Source organism: Ambystoma mexicanum, chromosome 14, assembly GCF_040938575.1.
Source record: "Ambystoma mexicanum isolate Mex_15411 chromosome 14, UKY_AmexF1_1, whole genome shotgun sequence".
Taxonomy (NCBI): domain Eukaryota; kingdom Metazoa; phylum Chordata; class Amphibia; order Caudata; family Ambystomatidae; genus Ambystoma; species Ambystoma mexicanum.
The window spans coordinates 607,076,431-607,098,836 of NC_090940.1; the positions used below are offsets into that span (position 1 = coordinate 607,076,431).

The window sequence follows — 22,406 nt, forward strand, 5'->3', positions numbered from 1 at the left end:
TGTTTGTTGGAGTTCTTCGGTGGAGTCTTCTTCCGCACAGTTTGGGTCTTGTATAACCCTGTGCGTAGGTCCTCGGGTTCCAGCGTGCGTTCAGCGTCCCGTCTCCTGGGAGTGTTCAGAGATCCTGGAAACAGCGAAGAGCGCACTCGGAAATGAGTGCACAGAGGTCCGGGATGCAATAGAGGTCAAAAAAAAGGAGGAATGATGGAGGAGGAATTAGGGGAACCAGGAGCCAGAAAACAAAGGATTAGCAAGCGAACTACGGAGCACACGTCTAGCCACGGCAAGCGGTAGCGTTGAGACACGCCGGGCTGTGGGGGCGTGTCTGCTTTATAGAAGGTAGTGCGTTCAGCGCGGAAACTGGTGAACAGCCTTCCGCATTCGACGGCCATGTTGGGAGTACTGTTGAGTGTACGCCCCTATGGGTCAGGGACCAGGAAGTCCAGAAGGGCCGCGTCCGATGGTTCATGACAGCATGCCTCCTCCAAATGCCTGTTCCTCTGGGTTTTCCCGGGTGTATAAGATGGTATCTTTGAAGTAATCTGGGGGCATTTTGGTTTGAGACTGGTTCCCAGGTACGTTCACTGGGTGGGTACACTTTCCACTCAACCAGATATTGTAGCTGACCACGTCTGTACCTGGAGACACATATTCTGGAGACTTCGTATTCTAGCTGGTCATCGACAATCACAGGGGTAGATCTTGGAGCAGACCGGGAGGTCTGGACGTATGGTTTCATTAGAGACATGTGAAACACTGGGTGGATCCTCTTCCAGGAGTGTGGTAGTTTGAGTCGGAAGACAACTGGGTTAATGATTTCCTTTATGGAAAAGGGGCCATAGTACTGAGGAGCCAACTTATTAGGTCGTAAGTGTCGAGGTAGTAGTTTTGAGGATAGCCAGTCCTTATCACCCACTGCATTGGAAGGTCCTGGTCTTCTTTTGGAGTCTGCATAGCGCTTAGTATTAGTTCGGGCCCTTTCAAGGTGTTCTTTGGCTTCCTTGTGTACGTTGATGAGGGCTTCTATCCAGGAGTCGACTGTAGGAACTGGTGTGGGATGTGGGAGAATGGATGGTAGAACCGAAGGGTGGATCCTTGGTTGCAGAAAAAGGGACTGGTTTTGACAGCCGAGTGAATTGAATTGTTGTAGGCGAATTCAGCCACAGGTATTAAGAGCGACCAATCGTCCTGGACCTTGGTGGTGAAACAATGAAGATACTGCTCTGGGGTTTGATTCACACGTTCTGTAGCTCCGTTGGTCTGTGGATGATAACCTGAGGAGAGGACACGTTGGATTCCTAGTATACGGCATAAGTGTTTCCAGAATTGAGATATGTATTGAGGTCCTCTGTCTGATATGATCTTGGGAGGGAGTCCATGAAGTCGGAATATGTGTTCCAGGAAGATTGCAGCAAGTTCTGAGGAAGATGGTAGTTTATACAAGGGTGTAAAATGAGCCATGTGAGTGAATAAATCAATGGTAACCATGATTGTTGTGTATCCCCTGGAAGGTGGCAGTTCCACAATAAAGTCCGTAGCGATGAATTCCCGGGTCTTGTTGGTAGCGTTGGTTGGAGTAGGAGACCCGCCGGCCTCTTGTTATCATGCTTGTTTTGATTGCAGACTACACAGGCTTGGATGTACTGCTGGACGTCGACTCTCATTTTTGGCCACCAAAACTGTCTTTGTATTAAACAGAGAGTGTTGGTAATGCCACGATGTCCTGAATGAAGGGTATCGTGACAGAGGCTTGTTATCCTTTGTCGCAGTCTCTGCGTGGGGATGACCAGGCCATTATCCTTGAACAAATACCCATCTTTTGTTTTAGGATTCCATTGATTTTTCCCAGTAAATTCCTTCCAGATTTCAGAGGACTGAGTTTGAATCCGAATGTCTTCCAGGAGAGTGATTGCTTGGGCTACGAAAATAGTGTGGGGAAATATCTTTGAGAAGGATCGATCGTCAAGAGTTTCGTAGTCGGGACGCCAAGATAAGGCGTCAGCAATTATGTTGTGTGTCCCAGGAACATGATGAATTTGGAACTGGTACTGGGCAAAGAAGAAGGCCCAACGGGCTTGACGACTATTCCTACATTCCACGGATTGTAGAACTTGAAGGTTCTGATGATCCGTACGGACCTGAACTGGATGTTTAGCTCCCAGGAGTAGATGACGCCACTCTGTGAAGGCTTGACGGATGGCTAGCAGTTCCTTTTCCAGAACAGAATAATGGGTCTTGCTAGGAGTTAGGGTTCGCGAGAGATAAGTGATGGGTGTTCTAACTTGTCCTCAAATTTCTGCTTTAGGACTGCTCCGATGGCATAGTTAGAGGCATCCGTCTCCACTAGGAAAGGTCGATCAATGTCAGGTTGAGCCAGGATGGGGATTTGTTTAAACTCCGACTTCAATCGTTGGGATGCCTCGTCTTGGGCTGCTGTCCAGAGGAAAGGGGTATCCTTCTTCAACAATGTAATTATCAGTTGAACTATCTTCGAAAAGGAAGGTATGAATTTCCGGTAGAAGTTGGCAAGCCCCAGGAAGGATTGAATCTGTTTCACAGTATTTGGAACAGGTCAGGATAGTACGGAATTTACTTTTGAGTGGTCCATTCCAATTCCTTCTGGACTAAGGACAAATCGAGATAGTGAACAGTCGAGACATGAAAAAGGCATTTCTCGGGTTTAGCCAGGAGCTTATGTTCACATAGCCGCTGTAAGACTGCCTTAACATGCTCTTCATGCTTAAAATGGTCCTTGGAGTATATCAATATATCGTCCAGGTAAACTATGACGAAGAGGAACAGCATATCGGAGAACACCCGGTCCATAAAAAGTTGGAAGACCGCTGGGGCATTGGTGAGTCCGAAGGGCATAACCAGGTATTCAAAGTGACCAAAGGGTGTTCTAAAGGCTGTTTTCCATTCGTCACCTTCCTTTATACGGAATAGATGGTAGGCACCTCCGAGATCCAATTTTGTGAAGACTACAGCTCCTCTCACCGCTTCCAGGATATCCGAAATTAAGGACAATGGGTAGCGGTCCTTGAGGGTGCATTGATTAAGACCACGAAAATCAAGACAAGGCCTAAGCTCCTTAGTATCTTTCTTGGGAACGAAAAACAACGAAGCTCCCGCCGGGGATTTGGATGGTCGTATGGTGCCATTTTCTAGGTTGGTATCCAAGTATTCTCAGAGGGCCCTTTTCTCTGGTTCTGATAGGATGAACATCCTTCCAAAGGGAATCACTGCTGAGGGTTAAGTATCAATAGCGCAGTCTTCAGGTCTGTGAGGGGGTAGGGCTTGGACTATGGCAGTTGAAAACACATCAGCGTAATCCTGATAGGCCCTGGGGATCTGGATAATATTTGAGACCGTGAATGGGCCTTGCTGGTCTGTCAGTGTACCTTCAGAGGGTCTTGACGAGGAATCCAGGGATAGACAGTGAGACATACAATGTTCGGAGCCAAGAAACAAGGATCCTGCTGCCCAGTTGATGGATGGGTTGTGCTTCTGCAACCAGGGCATACCCAGTACCATTGGATAATGGGCAGATTTTATGATGTCAAATTTGATCACCTCTTGATGATGGTTTATCGAGAGCTGGATCTCTTTGGTCTGAAGAAAGAGGTCTTCCATCGATGGCCTCTACAGGTTGCATGATGTCTCGAGTTTTAAATGGAATGTGGTGGGTAGTGACCCAATCATGGTCTATAAAGATCCCAATAGCTCCACAATCCACTAATGCCAGAATGGGGTAAGTTTATTTCTTGGACGGCGATAGAAAGGCCTGCAAGATCACAAGGTTGTTTTGTCCAGTAGAGTTCAAGGATGGAATAGATGTGTAGCAAACATCTCTCCCCCGAAGCTCCATCTAGGATCAGGAGCTGGCGTTTCCCGAACGCTGTGGAGGGGCCAAAGGAAATCCTCTCATGAGATGTTTATCTGAGGCACAGTACATACACAACCCGGTATGAATCCGCCACAATCTTTCTTGCGGGCATATAGGTCTGCGGAAGGCCCCCAGTTGCATGGGTTTTGGGTCTGTGGTCGGGGCAGGAGTGGGCTCGGTTTGGGAGGAAGTTTCTATTGAGGTCTTTTGGTAAGGCATTTTTGTCTTCTTCTTTTCCGCCCTCCTTTCCTGGATACGAAACTCTATCTGTAAAGAGAGGTCCATGAGAGCCTGGAAGGAACCTGGGCGAGCTATCCTGGCAAGCTCGTCTTTCATCTCTTCATTTAGTCCTCCGAAATAGGGTAAAGCAGGCCTCCGAGGACCAATCTGCTTCTTTCGCCAGTTGCTTAAAGCGTGTTACATAGGTAAGCATATCCTGGGACCCTTGTTGTAAATCCAATAGACGTTCTTGGGCACTGTAAACCTGTTCTGGGCGGTCAAACATGTTTTTTAGAGCCTGTACGAACCCATCATAATCATCCATGAGGGCATCTCCAGAATTAACCAAAGGCGTAGCCCAGGTTAATGCATTCCCGGAAAGATGTGAAATCATAAAGCCCACTTTTGCTCTGGGGGTGGAAAAGTAGTCGGGCTTAAAGGTAAAGTGCACTAAACACGAATCAAGGAAGCCGCGAAGGTTCTTTGATGAGCCATCATATTTATCCACTACTCCGCCCAGCAATACACTTCCTTGGTCGCGGAGTCACGTGACAGGACAAGTTGTTTTAATGCGGCATTCTCAGCTTTGAGATTCTGAACTTCTGTGGTTAACTCTTGCATGCCACGCATGAGATCTTGAACTGCAGCCTCCATGTCCGTATCTGTATCGGTTTGTTGGCGTCTCAATCTGTCACAGGTTTCCCCCCTTCTCACCTGTCTTTGTTGCTTGTTGGAGTTCTTCGGTGGATTCTTCTTCCGCACAGTTCGGGTCTTGTATAACCCTGTGCGTAGGTCCTTGGGTTCCAGCATGTGTTCAGCGTCCCGTCTTCTGGGAGCGTTCAGATATCCTGGAAAAGTCCTGGAAACGGCGAAGAGCGCACTCGGAAACGAGTGCACGGAGGACCGGGATGCAATAGAGGTCAAAAAAGGGGAGGAATGATGGAGGAGGAATTAGGGGAACCAGGAAACAAAGGATTAGCAAGCGAACTACTGAGCACACGTCCAGCCACGGCAAGCGGTAGCGTTGAGACATGCCGGGCCGCGGGGGCGTGTCCGCTTTATAGAACATAGTGCGTACAGCACGGAAACTGGTAAACAGCGTTCCGCATTCGACGGCCATGTTGAGAGTACTGTTGAGTGTAAGCCTCTATGGGTCAGAGACCAGGAAGTCCAGAAGGGGCGCGCCCGATGGTTCATGACACATGATGTGTATAGACGGGGGCTAGCTTTCACCCACAAGCTAAAGAACCCATTGGTGGTCAGGCTAGAGTTTCTTTAGTATCTCTGGGTTGGTGGGAACAACAGAACATTGAGCTCTATAATTCCATTCCTGATGATACTAAAGTGTATTATAAAGACAGTGTACTTGTAAATGGCCAGGGCACCCCTCCATTAGAGACAGTGGGGTCAGTATAACTGTGGTAGATGAAAGTTTCTTTCAACCTGAGGAAGTTGCTAAGTCTCCCAAAAGGCTTACCAAGTTAGCAGGAGGTCCAGTCCAAATGTGTCCCATACTGCCAGGTATCATTAAATGTAATGACATGACTGTTAAGAACACTGTGAGTGTTCAATATGAAGTGCCAGTTATGGTTCTCTTGGGCAATGACTTGAAGGCCCTGGGTGTAGTTTCCAGAACCCCAAATCCCCCTTCTAAGAAGCAAAGCGATCGAACCGGGAAAGAAAGGGAGGCAACCGTAAGGGATCTTCCAACTGAGACCAAGGGGAAACCTAGAGTCTCCGAAGGTAAAAAGGGCCCGAAGCCCAACATTTCCTCAAGGAAAAAGGTTCCCGTAGAAAACATAGAGGTCACGCCTGTGACTACGCCACCAGCTGAGGCTGAGTTGGCGCCAGAAGAATCCCCAGAAGAGCCCTCTTCTGGTGAGTCAGAGGAGGGGATGATTCAACCCTGTCTGGAGGATCTGGATCCAAGAGACCATCCTGAGCTCCAGACTTAGCTTGCAGAAGGTGGACTCTCAAGGAGAGGACCAAGGAGAGTATTCCATTGTACTTTTACTGCCAATGATGGGTGCAGAGATAGAGAAACATTGTAGGAGTTGCCATACTTGCCAGTTATCTGGTAAAAGTGGAGCCAGGAATGTGGCAACTTTGGTGCCTCTCCCAGTTGTGGGAGTTAGTTTTGAGAGGTTGGGGATTGACATTGTTGGTCCCCTTGACCCTGCAACCTCTTCAGGCAACTGATTTATATTGGTTGTGGTGGACCATGCCACTAGGTACCCTAAAGGTATTCCAATGAGAACTGTTACTGCTCAGGCAGTGGCTAAGGCCCTGCTTGCTATTTTTACCAGAGTAGGATTTCTTAAGGAGGTTGTATCTGACAGCGGGTCAAATTTGATGTCCCACTGCATACAAGCCATGTGGAAAACTTGTGGGGCCACCTACAAGTTCTCAGGTGCTCACCACTCTCAAACAAATGGGTTGGTAGAGAGGTTTACTAGAACAATGATGAGCATGATTGGAGCTTTGGAAGAACCACTTAAAAGAAAGTGGGGCCTTCTTCTGCCATGCCATATCTTCTTTTTGCCTATAGAGACGTTCCTCAAAGTATACTGGGATTTAGTCCCTTTGAGTTACTTTATGGTCATCCTGTCAGAGGCCCTTTGGCCCTGATCAAAGAGAGCGCTCCTTCCCTTAGGCCAATAAGGATTATGGACTATGTGCTAGGTCTCAGAGGATGTCACAGATGATGACAGAGGCTTCTGAGAATTTGAAAGCTGGTAAAGCTCTGGTCAAGCATTGGCATGACCAGAAGGCAAACATGGTGGAGTTTACTCCAGGCCAACAATTTCTCCTCATGGTTGCAGTAAGACAGAGGGTCTTCCAGGACAAAAGGTCAGGACCCTTCAATGTTGTGGGAAAACCTGGATAGGTCAACTAGTTGGTAGACTTGGGCTTCCCCAAGGAGGCCCTTAGGGTCTTTCATACATTGGTACGTCTGAAGGCCTATGTTTCTTAGCTTCTGATCAAGAAGAGGAGAGTGAACCTCTCCCGGATATTCTAAGGGGACACCCTTCAGATGGATCAGTAGAAGGGGTAAACCTCTCTACTAATCTGACAATACAGCAACAGCAGGAGTGCAAGGATGTGTTAACTCACTTTGCCCCTGTGTTCTCACTAACACCTGGCTTGACCCTTTGGGGCCAGCATAACATTGACACTGGTGATAGTGTACCTGTTAAAAGCAGGGGCTACAGGATGTCAGATAATGTGAGGAATCACATAAAGGAGGAGGTCAACACAATGCTTAACTTTGGAGTTATTGGACGTTGTACAAGTCCATGGGGTAGCCCAATTGTGTTAGTACGAAAGACAGGACCTAAGGAATATAGATTTTGTGTGGACTATAGGGCATTAAATGCAGTTAAGAAGACTGATGCCCATCCCTTGCCAAGAACAGATGAACTGGTGCATAAGCTGGACTCAGCAAAATTCCTCAGTACTTTTTATCTGACAAGTGGTTATTTGCAGATTGCCATGATTGACCATTCCAAGGAGAAGACAGCATTCCCTACCCCAGAAGGCTTGTACCAGTTCAAGGTCATGCCCTTTGCCTTAAAGAATGCACCTGCCACATTCCAGAGAATGGTTAACCATGTTGTGGATGGGTTAGAGAACGTCTGCTTGGCATACTTGGATGACATTGCAGTGTTCAGCCCTACCTGTGAAGAACATCTTGAACACCTGGGACATGTTGCAGGCCCTTCAACAGGCCAGTCTGACCATCAAAACAAGTAAATGCCAAGGTGGTCAGAGTAGAGTGGCCTACCTTGGTCATGAGGTGGGAGGAAGGGAGATTAAACCCTTACCCAGCAAAGTACAGACTCTACAGTACTGGGCCACTCCAACTACACAAACTCAGGTAAGCGCCTTTTCAGGACTTACTGGTTATTACAGGATTTGAACTGGGAACTATGGGACCATAGCTTCTCCTCTGAATACTGCATCCTCTACTAAGTACCCTAAAAAGGTCAAGTGGAATGAGGACTGTAAAAAAAGCTTCCAGGGGCTGAAAGCTGCCTTCTGTAACGCTGCAGTGCTGAGAGCTCCAGATTATACTTGGACCTCGTTAGTCTAGGCTGATGCTTTCAATACAGGGATAGGAGCATTCTTGAGTTCATTTAATACCAAGGGCAGGGAGCACCCCATCTGCCTTATTAGTAGAAAACTAAAAGAAAGGGAAACAAGTTAGGCCACAATTGAACATTAATGTTTTTCTACTGTGTGGGCCCTGAAGAAATTCAGACCATGCCTCTATGGAACTACTTTCAGGATTCAAACAGAGCACCAACCCTAAAGGTGGCTGATGCAGATGAAAGGAGAAAATCCACAATTGCTCAGGTGGTCGATAAGCCAACAAAGCTTTGACTTCACTATTTAGCACAGCTCAGGCACTCAACATAAGAATGCTGATGATCTCTCCAGAAAGTATGGCCGACTGGACGAAGGGGGCCATCCAGGAGTGGATTAGATCCTACTGTACCTAGTCTTGGGGGACGAGTGTTAGGGAGATGTATCATTTTTATGCTTCACCCCCTGTCCTAGTGAGACCCGCAGCACTTTTTGCTGGACTTCTGGACCTTTTACTGAACTCGAACTACAGTTCTTAAGGATAGAGAGGTACTTAGTATATCTCCTAAAACTTTATAGTCTGAGAGATTGGCACACACCACCTTATGTGGAGTGCCAAAAGGTTACCTAGTATCCCCCTTCTTTCTGGTCCTGTGACTTTTTAGTCTCATGGACAATCTCCTATTTAATGGCTGGTGGCAGTGGACGTGTCCTACCAACTATTATGTGATGTTTGTACCGCATGCTATGTCCATAGTCTCGGTAGTGCACAATAGGGACACCCAAGTACCAACTTTTGAGCATCCCTTCTTTTTTCACCATTACTAGGGGGTTGTTCTTTGTTGGCCCTTCTACCCTTTAATGTAGGGGGAGGCCTGTGTGTGTGTTTTGCCTTTGACAGAGAGTTTCTGGGCAGGCAGGAAGTGAGGGAGGAGTTTTCCACCCCCCTGTCATTTGTCTGCCAGTGTGCCCGAATAGAACCAGCTCCCTCTGGGGGTCTGGCTGTCCTGAATGCACAGCCAAACACCCCTTTCTGTAAATCGCTGAGAGAGATTGCAGAAGAGTTTGTGCTGGAACTGTATTATAGGTGAGGCTCCTGGAGTAAAAAGCAAGTCGACCACTAGATGCTGAACTAACCGAAGAAGACAATGACCAGAGACGCCTGCAGACCCTTTGCAATACCGTGAAGCAGCCACTGCTGTCCTGAACCTGTTTTCTGTGCAATAGAGGAACTCCAAAGAGGACTCCTTCCCTTTGACTGGTGGGAACAACCAGTCCCAAGACAAACTCCTTAAGAGTTAGGGATCTACAAACCACTGGATTAGCTTACTAAAGTCTTACCTACAAGTGGGACTTCAGGAAAACTCCCCTAGGACCAACCGAGCCTCGTCCGTCCTTAACCCAGGGTTGTGGACCATGAGCTCCCCTCAGTACGCTATATACCTTAGACTTTTTGGTGGTACACCCCACACCCTCAGTAGCATGCCTTCCACCCGCTTTATCTCCTGAAGTGTCATAATCTAAAATGAGATTGGACATACCAGCATTAGGGCAAGAGGGCACGCACTCAAGTACCCACATTGAACACTCACATCCCACACACGATGGCCCGCCACAACTGCTACCAATGATTCATTAGGCATACACAGGACTGAGACAGCTACCTGGGGCGAGACATGTTTGGTACCCATACATGTCTATTTTTCCTCTTTTACACCCCTCTAATAGACCCACTTTAGACACCTTCACACCCCCACAATTTGAAAAAAGTCCAATATTGGAACTACTGTAAACACCATTAATCTGCTCTGAATTAGACTTATGCTTGAAATTGTCCACAGCTGGGTCTGTTTTGCAAGACTGCATTCACACGCAGTGTCTTCATGGGAAGCGGATACAGTGACTCCACGTCATCCATCACTAAGGATTCCCCCAGTACATCAGGAATTGTATCTTCCACTAGATTAGGAGCAGAAGTTATGGCTCCGTCTGCACCCGTCACAAACATGTTTGAGCAAGGTCGGGGAAAGGCATGTACAAAGCCAGTCTGCGTTGGGCATTCCTTATCCGATTATGACACTGAACTAGCAAAATAGGGGAGCAAGGTAGCACATTAGGATTATGTGCTGATTGAAAGAACTATTTTCATTTAACATGAATGCCAGAATGGTTGAGTTTTGCTAGAATCGACTCAAGCAAAAGGAACCTTTGATTCCTGTTGAATGCCTTCATAAAGTGCAAGCAGGGCACAGAGGATTTGATTATTCTCTTGAAAAATAGGTTCCCTGTTATCCGATGCGCCCGATCCATGTTCCTCAGCGTAGTTGAAAGTCTCTGTTGTGGTACGGGACCAGGTATAGAGGTATAAGAGGAGTCAAATACTGATTGATTCACGTCAGAAAAAATCAGAGGAGTATTCAAATCAGAGTCAACCAGTACCCCTTCCCCGTCAGAAGGCACCCGGAATAGTATGTAATTCCACGTCTGAACCAATAGGCTGCTGCAAGGAAAAATACGAATGCGAAGGCTGCTGCTCAATTCCCCAACAGATAAGACCAGATGAACCTGGTTGCGGGCCCTTAGAGCCAAGGTCTTTAGGGATCATGTTAAAATAAGAAGTAATGGCCACAGGGTTATTGAACTTACCATTCTGCTGCCCTGCTCTACCAGGGCAGTAAACAACCAGAGCTGCCGTCCCTGACTCAACATCTTCCCTTTCCTGTTCCACTGGAGAAGAGGGAAGAGACATTTTGAGTGCCAAGCGCTGAGATGCCGAGACGTCTAAGTGGCTTTCGTTACTGCTTTTAGCCGTTGTTGAGGCACACCTCAGCTTGTGCGTTTCCTCAGAGAATGCTGTGTCAAGCTCGAAACACTAAGAGCTTACCAACTTCAGCAACGCCGAACAGCAAATTCAGCCGACTTCTCCAACAAAGCTCAAATGTGTGCCCTGATGCACGCAGCCCCACAGCACACCACTGAAACAACGTTGCACCCCTGCTATCACAGCCACTAACAAAGTCACTGGATCCAGAGAAAAGTCCAGCTAAAATGGTAAGTTCTCTTACCTGGGCAATAGTGGGTTGGGTAACCGGCCAGCGTTTCTTCTTCCCCGAAAGTTGTCCTGCACCCCCTGGAAACTGCAGTAGACCGTACTCGTCCCCGGTACTTCGCGCCCAGTAAAGCCTTTAACCACTCCTCCTCCAGTTAAGTTAAAGGGACAGGTCCACCATCTTGGAGACAACCGCACACCGTGCAGTCTGCAGTAGATTGTACTTGTCCCGGTACCTCGCACTGGCACTTAGCACCCAGTAAAGCCTTTAAACACTCCTCCTTCAGTTAAGTTAAAGGCACAGGGACAGGTTCACCATCTCAGAGACAACAGCACACCTAGCAGTCTGCAGTAGACAGTACTTATCCTGGTACACCTTTTATTAATCTTGTTAAGTGCAAGCATCCCATCACCAACATACGTAATGAACAAATGCAGCACCTAGAAATAGAGTTCAGATTGCCATCCTATCTAGCTCTCTCATGGAGAAGTCTGTGCATTGTCTTGAATCTCCATCTGTCCAAACTGTGACATGCCACATGCAGGTGCAGAGATAATTCCCAACTTCTTTGTGGTCAATATCCCTCAAGCATATGAGCCATTTTCCTCGTCCGGTGCATGCAGTTGCTTGTGGAGTTTTAGGTTTCCAGGGGGATGTGTCTTTACATCGATGCATTTGTACATTTTCATTGGTGCATTTACATTGGCTTTGCTAATTTTTCAGAGAGCACAAAACCTGTTCAAAAGGTAATCAGTGTAGAAAAAGTAAAAAGGGAGGTCGGAATAGAGGGCTTGCCCCCACAACCCCCATTGAAAAAGAAACTTTGCAAAAGCACCAGTGTAAATGCATCAAGATGTAAATGCACAGATGTGCAGACATGGAACAGTTTCCAGTACATAAGGTGGTCTCTGTTGCATCCCAGCTAGGTATGTGCTGTATAGTCCACATGCATACATAAATGTACACTGAACTCAGAAGCACTGTGCTTTCCAGTGCAGAAAAGGCCCACGTGCCCACACCTTTGACTGACACCTTTCATTTTTTCTAGGGGACCTTCAGCAGCCCAGCGAACCTGAGGAAAACATTTAAGGTAAGTAGGGGCTCTGATATGTGATTTTGTAGTGGCCATTTATCAAAACTAAGCATGAGATGATCCATTCTGTGGAAAGTCGGGGGTGCACATAGCATGGAATTCCAGTGCAGCCTGTCACTCACCCCTAACTCTTGGATAATGGGAAGAATGAAGATAGCCCCCGTTTTCATGGCATATCGCTATCAGGTAATAATGTCCCCATATGTAATGTCCCCATACATAATCTCGTTGGGAAAGACCTCTGGCAGCATTATATATGGTGACATTATGTATGGGGACGGGTTGCAGGTATGTCCCCTGCTCCCATTTAGAAAAGAAAACAGGGTTGCAGGGGTGTCCCCCGCATGTTAGATATAATAATGTCTCAGCAAAAAAAAGCGACTCTTTTGTCAGGAGACATTTTTGCAGGGACATTATTACATGGAACCGACATATCAGCTTGTTTCAAGAGGGAGGGTATACTTGCGTTCCTTGTCTTGCATGGCTATTTCTCTTGAAAGGTAGTGCTACACGCAAGTGGCCTGAGGGCCATGGCCAAATAGTAATGCGTTGTACTTCTCCACTCATTGTTTTTTTTTTCTAATCTGCACACTGCCTTATTGTCAGCGCCTTTTGTTGTTGGCTCAATTGTGATATTTGCTACTACCATCTTGAAGTAACTATAATGCACTTTGTTGCTGACTGAATGGCTTACTACTGTGCATATGCTTTGCCGGGGCTGAGCTGAAATGTGTATGCTAAGGATTGCAAAGGAATTTGTACAAACATATTTGGGGATGAATTGTGATTTATTAACTAGCCTTCATGGTACATTCTAGGTTCTGGCTAATTCTCAGGCAGTACAGAGATCTAGCAAGGAGGTACCTTCTGACAGTGATTCACCCAGTAGAGGTTGTTTGTTATGGTGGTCCTGATTGCTGCTCTTACGTGGAGCTTGGGTACTTGGTGCACCTTGTTACAGTGTCCTTGATCCACCTTTCCCATATCTCACAGTACCGACGGGCGCAAGGAGGCATCTATCTCCCTAGGAGTGTGGTAAGCATATTGGGCTGCAAGACTAGTGACTGACTGTAGCCCAATCCTGCTGGCATTTCAGAAGCACCAGCCTCTGGGGGTAGAGCGGCCACCGTCTGTGTTGTCCTGTTAACTTCTGCCTTAGATCAGGGAGGCTAGAATCCCCTAAGCACAGGCCATGTTTCCTTAGAGGGAAGTGGAAGATCTGCACAAGTGTTGTTGCTCATAAAGTGGAGCAGGCAAACATGGCATATATGTTGTGGGTGATCTTATCCGACCTTTACATTTCATTATTTAGAGAAACTTACTCTCTCCACTCCCTTTTTTAAGACACTTATTTAATGGTCACTGTTATTTCAGATCCCAGAAAAGCTATACGTTCTCACTGCCCTGGCAGCTAGAGCCAAACTGAAAGACTGGCACGCCATAGATGCCCTGCTCACAACAAAGGTAAGAAGTACTTCTGGAGACCTTTGGGTTGTTTGTTTAACCTCAGATCTGTCAGAGAGTAGGTTATCTTATAATACATAAAGTGCATGTTGTAAACTAATTGTGTGGGAGCAATATAGCACCCTCATATAAGTATAGATAGCACCACAAAGTTTGCAGCTTCTACCAATGTGTGTGATCTTGGTACATATTTGGCAGCCATGGTGCACTCTCGAGCATGTTTGCAAAGCAACAACAATGAACCAGAGGTGGAGCTTAAATATGTTATAATGTATGGGAAGAAATGTGGGGAATATTGCCTCTGTCTCAATGATTGTACTTCAATCTGACTGACTCATGGGCAAACCATAGGTCATCCCAATCACAACAGAGGTCAGAGTTTATCCCTGTGAGTTCTCCAAGTTCCTTGGTGTGTTCATTTAATTATGGAGCAGCTTCTAGTTGGCTACACTTGGTTTGGAAAGCAAAATAACTTCTTTGATGCGGGAGGTGGGCGAGGGGTGCAGGGGGGGATAAAATGGATATAGGAAAATGCATTTGATTTCAATTTGAGTGTGAGTATGGTATGAAATGTTGGTACAATCTGCTGCACTGTTCAGTAGAAAATGCATCTTTTGGAGATCACATACAGTGCACACAACCTTAATTTACTATTTATAAATTTATGTCAACCCAAAATCACTGATGCACAGGAAAGGTCAGTAGGTTTGCACATTCTTAAGAACACATCAACTTTTTAGATCCAACTATTTTCGACAATCACAGGTGAGATTTACCCGGATGGGGCATGTTCTGATTTTGCTAGAATGAAATGTGTGCAAAATAATTACTTGAAGTGGGTGTTGGGCGCATACATTTTAAAGCCCAAAGTGTGACAGCATCGAATGAGGAGTCTTACCGTACGGTGGCATAGTGATTGCTATAGACTTTCATTTTGAAGCATAAACAACCCTATCTATCCCAAACTAGAGGTAGTTTCCCTATCACAAACAAACTAAAACTCAGGTCTGCCAGAAGTCTGTGTAGTGCAAATCAAATGTTCACTGTCCTAGTCTAAACTCCTATTTTATCCCTACCATGTAAACACAAATTCTAATATACGCAAAGAGAGTTATTTCAAAAACCCAGGAGAATGACACCCTTCTCCTGGATATGAGTCTCTCAAGGTGCAACGTTCTGAAGCTCTGGAAATGTTCATAGGTTCACAAAGGAAAAGTTCCCAATTTCAAAAAGAAACAGTTTGCGAATTTCCAGGTTGGGCTAGGAGATTGACTCCCTTCTCCTAGCGTGCTCCCTGGGTCTTGTTAAGCCTCTTCAAAGCTATCTTATTAGTAATTTCTTTAACAACTCTTGTACTTCCCTCAGCTTTCTCTACTTTCTTCCCACTGGGACGATGAAGAGGCTCCCCGAGTCCTCCTTGACTCTCTAGCACCACACCTTTGTAGAAATGGCTGGGGAATTGCCTCACAACGGGCTTCACTACTTTCTCTTCTTTTACTTCCTCTTCTGCTTCTCGACTCAGTTTCAAACTTTTCTGGACCCCTGCCAGACTTGCTCTTATTCCCGTTACCTTCTCTCAGGGAATGCTTCTCCGGTTTCACCAAGGAGCAGCAGGTTTGTTCTTCCGCCTTCTACTTCTGCTTGTCTTCACGTGCCCTCTTGTCTTTGTTGCCAGGTACTGCTGGCAGTCTCGGCGCAAGTTCTGGACCCGACGGTACACCCGTTACAAGTCACACCACCACAGTTTCTCAACTCAGTTTCAAACTTTCCCAGACTCCTCTCAGACCTACTCTTATTCCCGTTAGACTCTCTCAGGAATGCTTCACCAGTTTCACGAGGGGCAGCGGGTTTGTTATTCCGCCTTCTACTTCTGCTTATCTTCGTAGGCCTGCTTGTCTTTACAGCCAGGTACTGCTGACGATCTCGGTGCAGGTTCCAGACCAGAGAGTCCATCCGTTACAGGTCACACCATCACCACAGTTTCTTGTGCTCCCCATACATTTGCCTAAATGGATCCACGGTAGGCCAGAGTAGGCAGCCTTGGTGCAGTTCTCGGACAGCACAGTCCACCCACAACAGGTCACGCCGCCACCTCTGTTTATCTACTTCAAGTGCGCTGGCTTCCATCCGACTCGCAAGACGCAGCCTGGGGGTCCCACTGCTTATCTCTGCTACACTCGAGAGCTGCCTCGCTGCAGTCTCCCGAAGCCCAGTTTCCACCCCGTTGGCTTCTCAACGGTAGCCTTGCTCGCTGGGTTCTCCTTCCGGATTCAGCACAAAGTCCTTCTTTGCTTTTTGGTTTAAATAGCCTGATCCAGTGTAACATCAGTTTGATTTAACATTTGGTGGAGTACTCTTCCTCCTTGATTGTAATATGCTTGGGTTCTTCTTCATCCCTGTATTAATTACAAGTTTTGTCTGACAGTTTACAACAACACATGTTTTCAGACTGTATCCTGGGTAGAAAATGTTTGGGTGTTATTACCCTGTGGGGCCGGAAGTTAAAGGGGATGTGTCCTGGGCTCACATCCTTATCCCCAGGAGGGGAGTTCCTCCCCATGAGGTTCCTCCCGCATATTACCTCCTCTAGGGGAATATTTGTTAGCAGCTGCACCTCCAGAGCTTCATGGAAAGGTTCTCCCCTCTGGGGAGAAGTGACGCCATCTGGAGGATCATCACAAAAGGTAACACTTGTAGATGGAGTCAGTGTCTGCAAGATAGGTATAGATTTAGAATGCATATGAGGGCAGTTCTTGAACCTTAGACCTTTCAGAAATTGCTGTGGTTGCAAGGTAGCAAAGCACCAGCGTCGTTCATCCTTTGGATAGAGTGTTCAGCTGACAGCTTCCATCCCTGTGCCCGTCATTTTTGGAGATGGTAACTGGGGAAAGCTGTGTGTGTTTGGACTGCTTCTGGCGATGATGTATGCTAGGAGATTCTCAGTCATGGGGCAGCGATGTTTGATCTCTTGCTTTGTCCATGCCCACTGAAATTCTGCCCCTAAAAAAAACTTGACACAAGCGTTGACTTAAACTCCATGGAGGCGACATTACCAATTCACAGAGGACTACTGCCACTGTGCCAGTTTTGAATACTTCAGTATCAGTGGTTTGCTTTTCCTACGGGCAGAGATTTCTTGCACCTTAATGACCCTGAAGAATAATATTTGACACTGGGACACTGACACAACAAAAGTAGTCAGTTTTTGGGCCATTGCATTAACAACATGCATAAGAATGTATAGCAAGAACAACACAAGAATGCATAGACATTTGAATGAACACATCAGTAATGTTTATATTTATTTATTTTCTGTCACAAAATTTCAAGTACTGCACATGTTTGTACCACCAGTGTTGATGTTTTTTGATGATTTTGAAGGTTCTAAACATAATTATTTGTGTTATTTAGCACTACATTTGTTGTTTGGTCAAATTTGTATTACGTTTATTAGTGAGTTGTCCATACTTTAAGCATTAAAAGCATTTTCTTTTTGTAACATTAAGAAGTGGGTGTCCTGCATCAGGCCCATGCACTATAGACTCTTTTAAATCATGGAGCTATAGCGGTAAATTGTTTCTTACACACTTTAATTGAATTTGCAACAGGGATACACTCTTTTTGTTTAATAAAATTGCTTTTCCTACTGAACCATGTGTGTGTGTGTGTAAGGTGAAGGTTGGGTTATGCTACTCATGCATTGATATTGAGCAAGGTCTATTTTTCTTTGCTATGCATCCATCTATGTGGCAATTTCTTTATAAGTGGGCATCTTGGTGGATAGCTCCTTCTGCACATTTGCTCAAGCCACCTGTCAAGTTTTGATTTTGCTATTTTTTTTTTAGATTTTGCAAATATCAAACAATGATACTTGTGCGCACACTAATATTTCATGCAGTAACATTATCCAACAGGAGTGCTTTTGATCTGTATGGGATGATAATCCCTTGTACAAATGTTTACTTTATCTGAACATTTTACACCTAAAACAGCCAGAATAAGCAATCATTTTACTTTTTACATGAAAAATTAAAGAGTTATGAAGCAAAGGGAAAACACAAAGGGATCAGGCAGTATAGGGGAGGAGTGCAGTGGTGTGAAATTAAAGCTCAACCTGTCACCTTTACATTAGTTAAGTACATATCAGCATTGGCCAGTCCAAGACAGAAACGTCTTCACAGATTTATAGATCTGAAACTTGCCTTTTGCGATAGGGTCAGAGTCTTGACTCTGGCTGTGGCGAGAAAGGATCTCTCTCAATCTGGGCCAAGGGCCCTACCAGGGTTTTCGCCAGAACCAGTCCTGCTCCAGTGGCTGGTTAAGGAGGTTCAGAGGGTCCCAGCCTCTGCCCACAGCCCCTCCTTTGATGTACCGTTTTAGAAGTGGAAGGTACCACTACCAATGCACCCAATGCCTGAATTACCTTGTTCTGGCAAGAGTTCTGTTGCTTTCTTTTCAGAACTGCATGTATCGGGGAGCAGTGTGGCAGATGGAAGAGAGAGACTCTGGGAGAAAGACTTTCCGACTCAACAAATGACAAGGAAACATCAGCAAGACTGATTGTGAAAACTAACTCGCTGCATCTCTACAACAGCAACACAGTCAACAAAACCCACGGGCGAGAGACTAATGCAAACGCTACAGAATAAACTGTGGCTAGCTAATTAGGGATTTTTAAGCTTTCTGCCACTAACACACTACCCAGAGAGGAAAAGCACTATCGGATTGGCCCCAAGGAACAGGTGAAAAAACAAGCTAACTGGAAGGGGAGGGATCAACCACCACAGGAAGTCGGAGGCATTAAAATCCAGCAGATGACAGCAGTAGTGTGGGTTGTTCTGTTGAGATGAGGTGGAGTGGAGGTGTACCAAGAGACCAGGTGGAGGAAGGGACAGTGCAGCAGAGGGATCTATGTGATCACTCCGACCCCCAGAATTCCAGCGGCCGAAGCCCCCTTTACACCACATACATATGCAGGGGGATACCCCCCGAATCCCTGATCTACTATTATATCCTATACCCCCCACATATATATGTGGTGTAAGGGGGGGTAAAAAAATAAGCAAAAGTAGGAATTTCGAGAGTCGGAATTCTGAGGGCGACATTTGGGCCATTACCCGGCAGAGCTCTTAGAATACTGTGGTGGAGATTGTTGCAGTTGAGGTGTTGGTTGCGAGAGATGTGGTATCCGAGTATAAGAGTGTGTGAATGGTTGTTGGAAGGTATGGGTGGGGGTGGGAGAGAGAATATGAGGATACATGAGAGAGTAATAAGGATGCACCTTGAAACACGTGTATAGGTGAGTTATAAATGCCATATCATATCAGGTATGCAGAATAACGGAGTGTAAGATGTGAATGTAATTGGGAAGAGAGTAGAGGCTTAGAGGGGGAGGAGAGTTGAGAGGGGAGAGGTTAGTAGAAGGGGAAGAGTACTTACAAGTGTGTGTGACCATCTGAGGTACATAAGGAGTGAGTAAAGGAGAGAAAAAGGAGGGAGGAGAGAGCAGAGTAGGCAAAAGTGGGAAAAAGTGACAAAGGGAACATCGGGGACACGATCGGTAGGGTGTAGAAGTGTCTAGTGAGAGGAATCTGAAAAGTCACCAGGTGTTGTTGAACACCAGATCCTGGGGAATTGTTCAAATAGGTTACCCCTAAGAAAATCCCAGAGGAAGTAAAATCGAAAAGGCTGAAACCTTTAGGCCTTTATTCCTTCATTAATAGATGGTAGATGATACTGATCTCTAGTTGCCAACATGGGAACTAGGAAAACCTGGGCTAGGGAGATGGGAAGCCCATGGGAGACAAGAGAGGGACAGCCCTTAATGTTCCATATTTCCTTCACATCCCATCAAGTTTCTGAATCATTAGAATTTGACAAAATAAAATCCCTTGAGCCATCCTTTGGGATCTGGATATTTTAAGGTTCGCCTGTGAAACTTTATTTCTGATGCTTTTGGATCTGCTTAGAATCGCCTACTGTGCATATAGTCCAACCATCTAGTGGAAATTGCAGAGAATTGCATATCGCTTAAGATCAGTGGGTGCTAAAGACCGTTGCCCACGGTTACTATATTGTGTTTCTCCGACCACCTCAATACCAAACTACCGAGAAGCAGACGCCTGCTGCCAGAACACCTGTGTATCCTGCTGGAAGAAGTTCAGGTCCTGCTGGAAAATAGCTTCATAGAAGTCGTCCCCCTTCTCCAGGTAAACAAGGGGATTTATTCAGTGTACTTCATTGTACCCAAAAAGGAGCTCACCATGCACCCTATTCTAGACCTGTGCCCGGCAAACAAGTATGTCAAACCTCTAAAGTTCAGGATGACAACACTGCAGGAGGTAATCCCCCTGCTGCAGCAGGAGGATTACATGGCTGCATTGGACATGAAAGATGCATACTTTCATATTTCAATGTTGCCAGCGCACAGAAAGTACCTCAGGTTCATGATGGAGGACACCCACTGTCAGTTCAAGGTTCTCCCCTTCGTCATTGCCTCAGCCCCAAGGGTGTTGACAAAGGTACTGACGGTAGTAGTGGCTTACCTGTGCAGGCAGTCCATTCCAGTCTATCCTTACCTCGATGACTGGCTCATAACAGGGGATGTGTACGGAACATGCCAGACAAATACCCAGAGGACAGTAGATCTCCTCTTCAGCCTAGGATTCTCCATCAACGAGAAACAAATCCAGTCTTACCCCCAGCCAAGTTGAACAATTTCTGGAGGCTCTAATTTGGACAGAAGACAGCCTCGCCTTTCCCTCCAATGAGAGGGTCCAGAACGTGCTGTTCTAGATCCCTTACTATGTAGCCAGCCATCAGGTGACCATACTCAAAGCCATGCTACTGATTGGGATAATGGCTTCCTGCGTCTGCCTAGTTCTTCACGCTTGTCTGCGCATGTGCCCCATGCAAGAGTGGCTCTCGAGCCAATGGTGTCAGACCAGCGGTCAGTGGGACGATCTAGTGGTCGTCTCTGCAGCTCTCTGTTCATTCTCTGCAGTGGTGGTCAAGAGAAAACCTTCTGCAGGGGAAAACCTTCACCACGCTCGCAGTAGAAGCCACTCTCACCACAGACTCATCTCTGACAGAGTGGGAGGCTCACCTCCTTTAACAGTCGGTGCATGGCTTGGGTCTCAAACAGTAGCTTCCAAACACATCAACCGGTTGGAACTGCTAGGAGTGTTCAAGGCCCTGAAGGCCTTCCAGACTCGCCTGCAAGGGAAAATCATTCTAGTCCTCACAGACAGTACTACGGCCATGTACTAAGGGGGCACTCACTCTCTAGGGTTGTCCAAACTCTCCCAAAACATCTGGAAGTGGGCACTCAAATGCAACATGTTCCTCCTTTCACAACATGTTCCAGGGGAACTCAATCTTCTAGCAGACGTACTCAGCAGAGATTTCCCCCTTCCCATCTCGCATGAGTGGCAGCTAAAGGAGGACATTGTACTCAACGTCTTCGGAGGATGGGCTTCCCAGAGATCGACTTAATTGCCACTCTGGAGAAATGTCCAATGTCTAGATTTACACCTCCATGTACCCTCAGAACCGCTGCAAGGGGAACGGTCTTTGGATCACATGGTCTGGGAAATTTGTCTACACTCCCGCCCTCCCCACCACCCCCCCTCCCGATTCCCCTGCTCAACAGAATATTGCACAAGATGCACCAAGAACCAGTCACAATGATCCTGGTGGCCCATATGGGCCTGCCAAACCTGGTTCTCCCATCTCATGGCAATGTTAGTCTCCTCCCCCCCCCCACCCCTGCAGGAAGCTGCCATGCCCGTACAACATGCTGTCTTAACTCTGGGGGGAAACACTACATCCATGTCCTCAAACTTTTAACTTAACAGCCTGGCTCCTGAGATCATAGAGTTCAGGCCCCTCCAGCTCCCTCAAAGATGCATGGACATACTCGGAGAGGCACGGAAACCTACCACCAGGCATTGCTACTCGAGTAAATGGAAGCACTTTGACATCTAGTGTAATGGCAAGGGCATCAATTCTATTGAATGCTCACCTAAAGATATCGTCCTTTACCTAACTCACCTTTTAGATTCAGGACTGGTTTTTAATTCTCTTAAAGTCCACTTAGGCACGATTTCGGCGTACACCACGTCCCAGAGCAAGGTTTCATGGTGGAAAATTCCTGTAATTAAAGCTTTTATCTCCAACCCAGCTCCCGAATGGGAACTGAATAATGTTCTTACCAGACTGATGGGTCCTCCTTTTGAACCAATGCACAAAGCTAGCCTTAAAGCACTCACTGACAAGACTACCTTCCTAGTGGCGATCACCTTGATACGGCAAGTTCCTCAACTGCAGGCCCTTTCAGTTCAGGACCCATTTGTCTTGATTCAGAAAGACAAGGTGGTTTTGTGCACACACCCTCGCTTTGGCCTAAATTTATCTCAAAGTTCCATCTAAACCAATCCATAGAACTACCCACCTTTTTCCAAAACCCCACTTTGTGACGGAAATAAGCCTCCAGACACTAGATACAGGGAGAGCAGTAATTCACCATCTCGAAAAGACAAAGCCACTAAGGAAAACAAACTGGTTCTTCATATCAGTGGCAGCCGGTAGAGAAGGGGACCCTGTCTCT

General features: G+C 46.4%; 1 protein-coding gene across 1 annotated transcript in view; it reads left to right on the plus strand.

Moving 5' to 3' along the window:
- VIPAS39 (VPS33B interacting protein, apical-basolateral polarity regulator, spe-39 homolog) overlaps window positions 1–22,406 on the plus strand; it is a 375,619-nt gene that overhangs the window by 270,965 nt on the left and 82,248 nt on the right. The window contains exons 15-16 of the mRNA XM_069637994.1: window positions 12,290–12,331; window positions 13,709–13,798. Of these exons, the coding sequence (XP_069494095.1) occupies window positions 12,290–12,331; window positions 13,709–13,798 (132 nt within the window). The remainder of the gene's footprint in view (window positions 1–12,289; window positions 12,332–13,708; window positions 13,799–22,406) is intronic.